This window comes from Hemiscyllium ocellatum, chromosome 3 (genome assembly GCF_020745735.1).
Source record: "Hemiscyllium ocellatum isolate sHemOce1 chromosome 3, sHemOce1.pat.X.cur, whole genome shotgun sequence".
Lineage (NCBI taxonomy): Eukaryota > Metazoa > Chordata > Chondrichthyes > Orectolobiformes > Hemiscylliidae > Hemiscyllium > Hemiscyllium ocellatum.
This window is the reverse complement of record NC_083403.1, coordinates 110,880,434-110,893,140: the sequence shown is the minus strand read 5'-3', so window position 1 is coordinate 110,893,140 and position 12,707 is coordinate 110,880,434. Positions and strand designations below refer to the sequence as shown.

The 12,707-nt window shown below is 39.7% G+C and overlaps 1 protein-coding gene across 4 annotated transcripts in view; it reads left to right on the top strand.

Annotated features, from left to right (window-relative positions):
* lrrc1 (leucine rich repeat containing 1) overlaps window positions 1-12,707 on the top strand; it is a 184,290-nt gene that overhangs the window by 153,904 nt on the left and 17,679 nt on the right. For all 4 annotated transcript variants that reach the window (XM_060852839.1, XM_060852831.1, XM_060852854.1 and 1 more), the window contains one exon: window positions 11,664-11,779. In XM_060852839.1, the coding sequence (XP_060708822.1) occupies window positions 11,664-11,779 (116 nt within the window). The remainder of the gene's footprint in view (window positions 1-11,663; window positions 11,780-12,707) is intronic.

Here is a 12,707-nt window from a genome sequence, read left to right as displayed (position 1 = left end):
CAAACGTGTATGTAGTAAGAACAGTATAGTACAGCACTGGAACTGGCCTTGGGCTCCTGAAGTCTGCGTCGACACTTGATACATTTCTAAACTGAAATCCTTTTGCCTTTACACAGCTTGTAATATTCTGTTCCCTGCATCTGTCCAGATGCCGATTATAAACTTGCTGTTGTATCTGCCTCCACCACCTCTGGCAGTGCATTCCAGGCACTGACCACCTTTTGTGGAAAACAATTTGCCTCACGCAACTCTTTAAAACTTCCCCTTTTACATTAAACCTATGTCCCCTCGTAATTGACATTTCCACCCTGGAAAAAGACTATCCATTTTATCAATGCCCCTCATAATTTTGTAAATATCTATCAGGTCGTCCCCTATTCTTTGTTCAAGTGAAAAGAAACCAAATTTGTCCAGTTTCTCCTCATTGCTAATATTCTCCAAATCTGGCAACATCCTGGTATACCTTTTCTGTAGCCTCTCCAAAGCCTCCACATCCTTCTGGTGGTGGCGACCAGAACTGTATTCAGTATTCCAAATATGGCCTAACTAAATTTCTATTCAGCTGCTATATTACTTGCCAATTTTTATACTCTGTACCATTTACTAAATACTTCCCTTCTGCATTAGATCTTCCAAAGTGCATCACCTCCAAGTTATCAGGATTAATGCTGTCTGCTATTTCTCCGCCTAAGTCTCCAAGCAATCTATATAGCGCAATTTTCTTCTGGCAATCCTCCTCACTCTCCTCAGCTCCCCCAATCTTTGTGTCATCAGCAAATTTACCTACGTTCACCTTAAAATCTCGTCCATACAAACGACAGGGTTCCTAAAGTACATTGCTGCAAAACACCACTGATCACAGATGTGTAGGCAGCGATACACCTTTCCACTGTTACTCTGTCTTCCGTATCCATTTTCCCAGTTCACCGCAGATTCCATGTGACTTCATCTTCCCATGAGGAACCTTGTCAAAGACCTTGCTAAAATCCATGTAGACAACATCCGCTGTCTAGTCCTCATCAATCATCCTTGCCACTCATTCAAAAAACTCAATCAAGGTTTTATGAGACACCAATTTCCCTGCACAAAGTTATGCCACCTGTTGCTCATAAGTTCATATTATTTAAAATATGAGTAAACCCTGTGTCTAAGAATCTTTTCCAATAATTTCTCCAGCGACGTCGCAAGGCTCACAGGTCTGTAAATTCACCAGTGACATATGGCTAGCACTGCTGCCTTACAATGCGAGATACGTGGATTCAGTTCCAGCCTGAGTTGGCATATTTTTCCTGTTTCTGTGTGTGTTTCTGCTCAATGCTGCAGTTTCTTCTACAAAGATGTGTAGACTATGTGGATTAGCCATGGCAAAAAGGGGGTTATGGGGATGGGGGTGGTGGCTACCTTTGATTGGATGCTCTTCAGAAGGTCAGTGCAGATTAAATGGGCTGAAAGGCCTCTTTCTGCACTACAGGGATTCTTTGATGCCATGATTTGATTTAATTGAATTTCTGAGGGAGTCTTTGCCCAGGAATTGTTCAACAGTCTTATGATTGTTTGAGCTTGTTTGGATGAGGATAGGGACTGTGGGTTGGTGAGCTAACTGACCATGGTACTCTGATACAGGAAACCTTTCAAATGAGGGCAAAATAATCTAATATTAGTAGTCTGAGGGATTCACACCATTCCCTTCAGCAAAGAGTGAGATTCCAGACTGTTGTGTAACATCTGGTACCCAGATTTGGTGCATCAGCTCAGGGCTGTAGAGGAACTTGTAGTGGGAGAGGGAGAATCCAGTCATTTTCACCTCTGGTTTTTCTCTCCAGTTGCTGCTAGACATGCTGGGTAAGTCCAGCATTTTCTGTTTTTGTTCTAGTTGTCATTGTCCATGTAGGTAGCAATGACATAGAGAAGACAAAGGAGGAAGTTCTGCACAGTTAATTTGACTACCTTGACAGCAAATTAAGAAGTAGAATTTCAAAGGTCATAATCTCTGGATTATTATGAGCCATGTGCACATTGGCATAGGGTAGACCAGATTAAGGAATCAATAAATGGCTCAAAGATTGGGTGAAGTGGGTTCAGGTTTGTGGGGCATTAGCATCAATACTAGGTACAGTGGGATCTGTGCTGTTGGATCAGTCCCCATCTGAATCATGCTCGGCTGTGTTTGTAAATTGCATAATTAGGTAGATGGAAAGGATTTTAAGCTAAATAATCGAAACAAGGGATCAAAGTTTGGAAAGTGCAGTAAGACATTAGAAGTAAGGGAAAAGAGAAAGGTATCGTAATGGGAAATGATACATAGGCTATGACAGGAAGGGTTGAACAGTGTAAATCTAAGATTATGTCACCAGATAAGGTTAGAGTTCAAAAAAGAATAAAATGATAAAACTGAAGACTATGTAACTGAAAGCAGGTAGCATTCGAGATAAAACAGATGAACAAAGAGTGCAAATAGAAATAAATTAGTAAGATCCAGTAGCTGTTAGAGTCGTGAGTACCAGACGTCATAGATCAGTACCTGAATATCGGAAAGTACAGAATATTTGGGAACAAGGAAAAGTTGGGATAGTGGTGGGGGCTAGCTCTGGTATGGTTTTAACATAATAAAGCGGGGTGATCCGTGTTCAGAAAACTAGATTGTGGAAACCGTTGCCAATGTTTTGAGAAATGATAAAGCCAAGAACTGGTGTATCGGCCCCTAAGTGAAACCACATAGGGTTGACGTAAAGAAAGAAATAATGGGAGCTTGTCAAAAAGGTAGACTGATGATCGTGGGAAATGTTAATCAGTATAAATTAGAAAAATTAAATGTGCCAAGCTAGCCTATATGAGAAGTTCATAGAATGTTTATGGGAAAAATTCGAAGAACAGCATGTATATATTAAGACTGAGGCTTTAGTACAAATCACTCGACAAATTTTGCCAGAGCAATTTTCTTTTATTCCTGCTCACTATCTCCTACCTCTCAAACAATGCTGCAAGATTATTCCATGTGCTTTCATTTCTGTTATTTCTTTATGTAATTTTGGTGATGCAGATGTGCAATGGAAAACCTAATTCAGGAATCACATACATCACTGAGATTGTGGATGGCCTTCCTCTGCGAAAGAGACTTAGAGAGATTATAAATGGTCGACAGCAAGTCAGATTTGTAAGGACATCACCAAAGACAGTGGCCTACTGGGAGAGAAAAAGAAGTTAATCTGCATTAAAACTATTGCATGTCATTCAATATTTTATCAGATTTTTAAATCTGGTTTATGATATTTGGATATATGATGCCTAATGAGGAGTTTGTACTATTGGCTGTTTCTGTTAGTTTTCTGATGAGCTCACATCTGAGGTGTATCTTTTTATTTAAATGCTTCCTTTCAACTAATTTCAATACACCTTCATATTGACTTGTTAAAATCACCTATTTCCTGACTTCCATCTCTGCCTTCCATAAGGAACAACCTTCCTCAGCCAGATAGTCTCTAGAATGAGAAAATGGCTTGTTTAATCTTGCTGTTTAATGACCTCCCAAATTGTATTCAGCATGTTTATTTCTATGAAGTTCTACATAATGTGCCATATTATATGTGCTCACTTCCTTGATGTTAAGTTACCAATTTTGATTATTTTGTCATTGGGAGCAGCATGTTGGAAGTGCAAGTGTCTCTAAAACCAAACATAAATTGACCAACGTTGATGCTGTTAGGAAGAGATCGATGTTAGTTTGCTGGTTTGATGGGCTGCTAGATGAGAAGAAGATTGAGGAGTAGCAAAAACCAAAAATCACCTGCTTAATAATAAAACAAAGTCTCCATCCAAATGGTGATTATTGTAAAGATTAAATTTGTAATTACTTTGATAATCGCATTAGTCACAGTCACTTCAGAATGCTCCGATATTTCTTTAGAATGTTCAAGTTGACTGCTTTTTATAAGAGGCAAAAGTGAGGACTGCAGATGCTGGAAACTAGAGTTTAGATCAGCCCTGATTGAAGGGCTTTTGCCCGAAACGTCGATTTTCTTGCTGCTCGGATGCTGCCTGATGTGTTGTGCTTTTCCAGCACCACACTACTTTTTATAATAAATTGCTGGCAGTATTTGTAAAGGTATTTTAATCCTGATAGAGTAATGACATTGAAGTTTAATTACTTCCTAACTTTTCTGTTTACAAGATTTTTGATTGAAGTTCTTAGATTCAAGTTTTTACATTCAAAATTAACAGCACAGCATTTATAAATTCTCTATCTGTGTGCATGTTTTCAGTTGATTTAGATGAATGATTATGATGTCTTATGGGGTTAGTTACCTTGGTTGGCTGGGTGTCTGGTTTGCGTACGGAATGACATGAATAACTCTATTTCTGTACTGAGGTCACCATGAAGGTCTCACCTTCTCAACCTTGCCTCTTGTCTGATGCCTGGTGACCTTCATGTTAAACCACCACCAGTCATCTTTCTAATGAGAAAGCAGCTCTCTCATACTCTGCAAATATATTGACTTTACCTTTGCAGGTAGTCAATACAAACATTAAATAAAATGATAAATGGTCAGGTGATCAACCTTCTGCTGTGTATAGTTTCTGTACTTGAGATGTTTGATTGTTCTGCCATTCTATCTGAAGCCATGATGTAATAATGCTCCTGCAATATGGGTTGATTTGCAGAATTGCTTTTTATTGTCCTTTTATTTAATGATTGTTCATCAATGTACTATAACCCCTTAAAAAAAACTCTCACTTCATCTTAATATTCTATTGAGGACTTTCTCTAAATTTACTTTTTGCTGTAAGGGAGGTTGGGATGTTTGTAGTTACTGTATCTCCCTGGTTGACCTGAGAAAAAAGATGGTGGGTATCCTTTGTTTTGCCACTTCAAAGGCTATTAAGATAGAATTAAAGTCATGTGTCGCACAGACTGATTTAAAATCTCATGTAGCATGGACTGAATGGAAATGACCGAAATCATTTTCTGAAGGGAATCAATGAAGTGTTTGTGTTTTAATTGTTTTTATAATTAGTTTTCTACTGATGGCTCACAAATTACAGTATTTTATTCAATTCAATTTCATACATTGCTATAGATTTAAATTGCTGCAAATGTGTTGCTGGTCAAAGCACAGCAGGCCAGGCAGCATCTCAGGAATAGAGAATTCGACGTTTCGAGCATAAGCCCTTCATCAGGAATATTCTGCTCGAAACGTCGAATTCTCTATTCCTGAGATGCTGCCTGGCCTGCTGTGCTTTGACCAGCAACACATTTGCAGCTGTGATCTCCAGCATCTGCAGACCACATTTTTTACTTATAGATTTAAATTGCTTATCTGAGAGTTGCTGGTTCAGTGCCATAACTGTGACACCATGCAAAGCTTGTTTATGATAAATAGTAAAATATGTAGATGTATTAATGCAAACTTTCTTCAGAATTTCTCCGGTGAGGCTATAAAACTGAGTTTGCTTGATCAGGTGACCCTTAACTCCTCTGAGGCTTTGTAACTATAATCATCAATGCAGTCAGTAGACTTTCTCTGCAATTTTTCTTTTTTATTAAATTGGCTATGCGAAATAGTCCATAGCATTCAGGGATGTGTAGGTTAGATGTATTAGTCAGTGCTAACTATAGGGTAAGGGAATAGGTTACTCTTCGGAGGGTTGGTTGGACGTGTTGGGCTGAAGGATCTGTTTCCACACTGTCGGGATTCTAATAATAAAATAATGAAATATGTTAATAAATCCCTTTCGTAGGATGCGTGTGCAGCTGGCTAGGCCAGCATTAATTGACTGTCCCTTATGTCTTTGAAAAAATTGTGTGGTTTATACCCATGGAAATAGACTATTGGAAATAAAAATATTTAAAATTGCTAAGCTTCAACGTCGAATTTCCTGTTCCTTGGATGCTGCCTGACCTGCGCTTTTCCAGCAACACATTTTAGCTCTGATCTCCAGCATCTGCAGACCTCCCTTTCTCCTATAAAATGAAGCATTGTTGGCAGGGGAAGGAGACCAGAGAAGGAATTGTAGTCTATTCCGTCACCCAACTTCACCTCGGTCAATCCATAGTCCTCTTCCCTTTTTTGTACTGTGTACATAAGTTGATCAAGAAGTACAAAGGATTAAAATGATACTCCATGAATTGTAAGTCTTGTGAATTGTTGGTTGATTTATATTGCTTCACCATTTGCTACACGCAAAAGGTCTCTTACCCTTGGCCTTTTCATTCATTCATTTTTAAGAAAATGATAGATTTGCTCTTGACTTCTGATTAAACTTGGCAGTGGAAGCTTGGGCTGAAATTTAACTGTGCCCGTAGCTTTTTATCTTGTTGATAAAAATTGTTCATGCCTTGTCAGAGGAGCTCTGTGGATCAGAGACTGAGCAACTTAAACCTTTTGCTTCTCATCCTTAATTGTCAACTGACAATTTAAAAAAAAAATTATTTTCCTTTTGGCCCTCAATCCAATCTTTCTTCTCTCTTCCACTTTTTGTATCTGATACAGCTCTAATGTATTGTCTGTTTGTTTCAATGTTGTTCTTGTTTCTTCCTCAACTGTTAAATCTCAGTGGTTAAGGAGTTGATGGGCCTTGGGTTTACTGAGGTTGTACAATACCCCACTTTACTATATTCAGCGTGTACTTGGAGTAAATTACTTACAAAATATGTGTTGAGCTGACGAGTGGAAAAAGAAGCCTTCAATGATGCCCACTGATGACTTGTCTCAGGAGGATGTATCTCAGATCGGTTTGTTTTTAATGATGGTAATACTGCTGCCACTCACCATTGTTATTCCTCTGCAACTGACAGCAACCCCTGGAGTCCGCATATGAAAGGTTACATGTGAAAATCCAAAAATTGCTGACACTATACACTACTTAGCAAATTTAATTGAATTTTTTGAAGAGGCAACTAGGTGTGTACATACGGGTAGTGCAGTTGATGTGGTCTACATGGACTCCACTAAGAGTTTTTACAAGGTGTCCTATGGTAGGCTGTAAAGAAGGGAAGAGCCCATGGGATCCAGGACAATATGGCAAATTGAATCTAAAATTAGCATACTGACAATAAGCAGAGGGTAATGGTTGAAGGGTGTTTTTGTGACTGGAAGCCCATGTTCACTGGCTTACCACAGGATTGAGTGATGGTTTATTTGTTGTTTATGATGTACATTTAGTTTTTTTTTGTTGCAAATGTAGTAGGTAAAGTCAGTCAGTTTGCAGAAGACACAAAAAGTGGTGTGGTAAATAGCGAGGAGAAAAGCCTTTGACTACAGGCCAGTATAGATGGACGAGTCTGATAGGCTGAACAGTGACATGTTGCATTTCATTCTGGAAAGTGAGGTGATGCATTGAAAATACAGAGGACCACATGGACCTTGATAACAAGTCCATTAGTCCGTGACATACAGTTAAATGGTTAAGTAGGCATACACAATACTTTATTAGTGAAGGCAAGGAGGTTATCTCAAAGTTTTTCTACAGTGTTAGTTGAGGCTACTACTGTAACACTACAATTCTGGTCACCATGCTATAGGAAGGATGTGATTGCACTAGACATCGTACAGAGAAAATTTGCCAGTATGTTACCTGGGATAGAATGATTCAGCTATAAAGAGAGACTAGAAAAATAGGCTGGGTTGTTTTCTTTGGAGCAAAGATGACTGAGGGGGGATCTGACTGGGATGAGAGTATTTGATAGAATATCGAACATAGAACAGTACAGCACAGAACAGGTCCTTCAGCCCACGATGTTGTGCCGACCATTGATCCTCATGTAAGGTAAACCTAATGTACGAACCCTCAAATTTCTGTGACCATATGTAAGTCCAACAGTCTCTTAAATATCCCCAATGATCTCGCTTCCACAACTGTTGCTGGCAACGCATTCCATGCTCTCTCAACTCTCTCTGCGTAAAGAACCTGCCTCTGACATCCCCTCTATACTTTCCGCCAAACAGCTTAAAACTATGACCCCTCGTTTTAACAATTTCTGCCCTGGGAAAAAGTCTCTGGCTATCAACTCTATCTATGCCTCTCATTATCTTGTACACCTCAATTAGGTCCCCTCTCTTCCTTTTTTCCAATGACAGTAGTCCGAGCTCAGTCAACCTCTCTTTGTAAGATAAGCCCCCCATTCCAGGCAGCATCCTCTGAACCCTCCCCAAAGCATCCACATCTTTCCTATAATAGGGCGACCAGAACTGGACACAATATTCCAAATGTGGTCTAACCAAAGTTTTATAGAGCTGCAACAAGATCTCACGGCTCTTAAATTCAATCCCCCTGTTAATGAAAGCCAAGACCCCATATGCTTTCTTAACAACCCTGTCCACTTGGGTGGCAATTTTAAGGGATCTATGTACCTGCACACCAAGATCCTGCTGTTCCTCCACACTGCAAAAAATCCTGTCTTTAATCCTGTATTCAACTTTCAAGTTCGACCTTCCAAAATGCATCACTTCGCATTTATCCAGGTTGAACTCCATCTGCCACCTCTCAGCTCATTTCTGCATCCTGTCAATGTCACGCTGCAGCCTACAACAGTTCCCTATACTGTCAACGACACCTCCAACCTTTGTGTCACCTGCAAACTTGCTAACCCATCCATCAATCTCCTCATCCAAGTCATTAATAAAAATTACAAAGAGTAGAGGCCCAAGAACAAACCCCTGTGGAACACCACTCACCACTGACTTCCAGGCAGAATACTTTCCTTCCTCTACCACTCGCTGTCTTCTGTCGACCAGCCAATTCTGTATCCAGACAGCTAAATTTCCCTGTATCCTATTCCACCTGACCTTCTGAACAAGCCTATCATGGGAAACCTTAGCAAATGCCTTGCTGAAGTCCACATACATCACATCCACCGCTCGATCCTCATCAACTTGTCTAGTAACACCCTCAAAGAACTCAATAAGATTTGTGAAGCATGACCTGCCCTCACAAAACCGTGCTGACTGCATTTAATCAAGCCATGCTCTTCCAGATGGTCATAAATTCTATCCCTCGGAATCCTTTCTAACACCTTGCAGACGACAGACGTGAGACTGACTGGTCTGTAATTGCCGAGGATTTCCGTTTTTCCCTTCTTGAAGAGAGGAATTACATTTGCCTCCCTCCAGTCCTCAGGTACAACTCTGGTGGAGAGCGAGGATGCAAAGATCTTCGCAAGCGGCGAAGCAATCACATTTCTCGCTTCCCAAAGCAGCCGAGGACAAATCTGGTCTGGCCCTGACGACTTGTCAATCTTAATGTTTGTCAAAATTTTCTGTGCATCAGCTTCCTCAATCTCTATCCGTTCCAGCATGCTTACCTGCTCCTCAATGGTTTTATTCACTACAAGGTCCTTTTCTTTAGTAAAGACAGAAGCAAAAAACTCATTTACGGCTTCCCCTACCACCTCAGACTCTATATACAAGTTCCCTATGCTATCCCTGATCGACCCGACTCCTCCTTTGATCATTCTCTTACTCCTCACTTACTTGTAAAATGCCTTTGGATTCTCCCTAATCCTTCCTGCCAAGCCTTTTTCGTGCCCCCTCCTGGCTCTCCTCAGACCATTTTTGAGCTCCTTCCTCGTCTGCCTGTAATCCTCTTGAGCCGAGCAAGACCCTTGCTTCCTCCACCTTACGTAGGCTGCCTTCTTTCTTTTGACGAGAAGCTCCTCCCCCCTCGTCATCCAAGGTTCCTTTATCTTACCCTTCTTTCCTGTCTCAGAGGAACACATTTATGCATCACTCGCAACAACTGTTTCTTAAACAGTCTCACATGTCTGTAATGCCCTTTCCAAGGAACAATTGCTCCCATCCATGCTTCCCAACTCACGTCTGATAGCATCATAGTTTCCTTTTCCCCAATTAAATATTCTCCCATTGTGCCTGCTTCTCTCCTTCTCCATAGCTACGTAGAATGTGAGGCAGTTGTGGTCACTATCACCAAAATGCCCTCCCATCGCAAGATCTGACACCTGCCCGGCTCATTGCCGAGCACCAAATCCAAAATGGCCTCTCCCCTCGTCGGCTTGTCAACATACTGAGTTAGAAAACCCTTCTAAACACCCCTTACAAAAGCAGCTCCTTCCAAACCATCTGCTCAAAGGAGGTTCCAATCAATATTGGGAAAGTTAAAGTCACCCATTACAACAACCCTACTACATTCACACTTGTATAGGGATAGGGAGAATATTTTTATTTTAGCAGAAAGTTCATTAGCCAGAGAGAAGGGTTTAAATTAGGGTGCAGGAACTTTAGAAGGAATTTGAAAAGAAATATTTTCACTCCGAGATTTGTGGGTATCTGGAATTTACTGCTTAAAAGGGTGAAGACGCAGGAGCTGTTAAGACACGTGATTATTTTGGATGAGCAATTGAAATGTCATTGCATGCAAGGCTATGGGCCATGTGCTAGAAATGGGATTAAAATAAATAGATTCCTGATGACTGGATGGATGGAGGGACCTTTTTGGTGCTGTTAAAGCTCTCTTTTTGTCTTCTCTATGTTTTGTGCTCTTGAGGATGCAAATAAGCAAAAGTCACTGCACTGATAAACTTGCCCTTTTGAATTGTGCATCTCATTGCAAAAATTACTTTTTAAATGTGACCTATCTAATAATGTACTGAATGTGTAATGGTTGTTAATCAGCTTGTTGACTTTGCAAAGCTAAATTTCATGCTTAGAAATTCAAAACTTCTCCGTAATGTAGCAAAGACATACTTGAAACTTTTTTGGGTTTGTTATACTTCAACTGCTACCTTAATCCCATGTGTTTGGCTCTCTGGAAAAGTGAAAAATTTAGTGCATTTCACTTCCTGGCTGGTGGCAAATGAGAATACTTCACTGTGACTGGTTGTTTATTCTGCTTGATGACCTCACCTGTCCTGGTTGCTTAGATAGCCCTTTCAATTGGTGCCAGTTTTAAACTTGCGTTGGGAAAGGGATACTTCATGCCATATAGATGGCTGGATCTTTTGATTTGGAGATGCCGGTGTTGGACTGGGGTGTACAAAGTTAAGAATCACAAAACACCAGGTTATAGTCCAACATGTTTAATTGGAAGCACACTAGCTTTCGGAGCGACACACCTTCAGGTGTTAGTGGAGGGCTCGATCGTAACACAGAATTTATAGCAAAAATTTGCAATGTGATGTAACTAAAATTATACACTGAAGAATTGCTTGTCTGTTAAGCCTTTCATTTGTTAGAATACAGTGATAGTTTTACTTCTTTCATTTGTAAATCATAAAACCTTTTTTTTAAAGTTGCATTCTCGGGTTAGCTGTTCACAATGGTGATAGTTAGACAATATGTTGAAGGTATTTAGCCCCGTATGTTCTCTGTCTATGACCTGATGTTTAGATTGATTCTGATCTAAAAAGTGAGATAACAATTTTACATAAATTCAAGCAGTTTTTGAGCTCAGAGTTCTACATGAATGTATGCAGTTTGAAGCAGCTTTGTTGAATTCAGTGACCAGCTCTGGCAGTACTTCACTGGCCATAAAAGCTGAGTTAGTTTTGTTTAGTAATTGATGTTGGTTATTGTTGCCCAGGTATTTGCATTTATTATGAGTAGTTATGCAGTCAAAATTCTGCATTCTGATTGTATTGAAGAAGATAACCTGTAATTCTTGGAGACAGTACAAGAAATGGTAACTTTTGAGCCCTCTGGTTTCAAATGCAGATTGGTGGCTGCTGTAGCCTTAATGTCTTCAGTCTACGTGATAACAGATTGACAAGAATTCCACCAGAAGTTTCACAGGCAACTGAACTCCATGTTCTGGATCTAGCTGGAAACAGGTGAGTATATTGGGAGGTTGGTGGTGTACATTTTTAGCTTGCTTAATTTACATTACAGAAAATTAGTAGAATTGATGGCCGTAGTCAAAAATTTGGATGCACTTTTGGAAAACAGTGTGTCAGTGATATAAATAGTTTGTCAGTTTAAAAAATGTTTAGTAGTGCACATAAGTAAACAGAAAATAAGTTGCTTTGAAATTCATTTTTAGATAATGTGCAGTAGCTGGGAAATTTAAAATATATTTGTTGCCTTAATGAATGTTAATCTTAATTCTGAAATGATAATTGTTACTTCAAAACCAAGTAGTTTTTCTAAAAAAAACCAGTAGAAGGTAACCATTAATCAAACAATCCTGTTAACAAACCCTGTTCACTCCAATAATTTTCCATGACAACATTAAATATGGCAACCAAGGCCACCTGATAATGTTAGGAAATGACTGGCATTACGTAAGTTGCAGCGTAATGCGTGGAGTTGGGGATCTTGTATAAATCCTCTGACTCAACAAAACCCTGGACAAACTACAAGCAAAACTACTCTTGCAGACATTCTGGTCATGTCTGTCTTCAGTTAATCTACTCTGAGATCATGCAGACCTTCACCTTGCTTTTGAAATGCCACCATTTGTCCTGTTTCTAACAAGAGATGCAAGAACTCTTTCAAATAAGAAGTTGCTGTAATGATTGTCTTTCTTTAATAAATGTAGAGAAAGCAGCTATCAGGCATTTGCTAAGCTGAATGATAACAAGAATTTTGCACTGAGCATGGAAACCAATCCATGGCTTCTCTTTCTACAGATCCATTATACTGCTGCATTCTACCCAGCTTAATTCCTCCAAAAAGAAGTTCAGTATAAAGTATTGGATAAATGGACGGAGTTTAGCCTGTCCATCACTTCCATCAAAACCCAGTCATACTAAATATCTT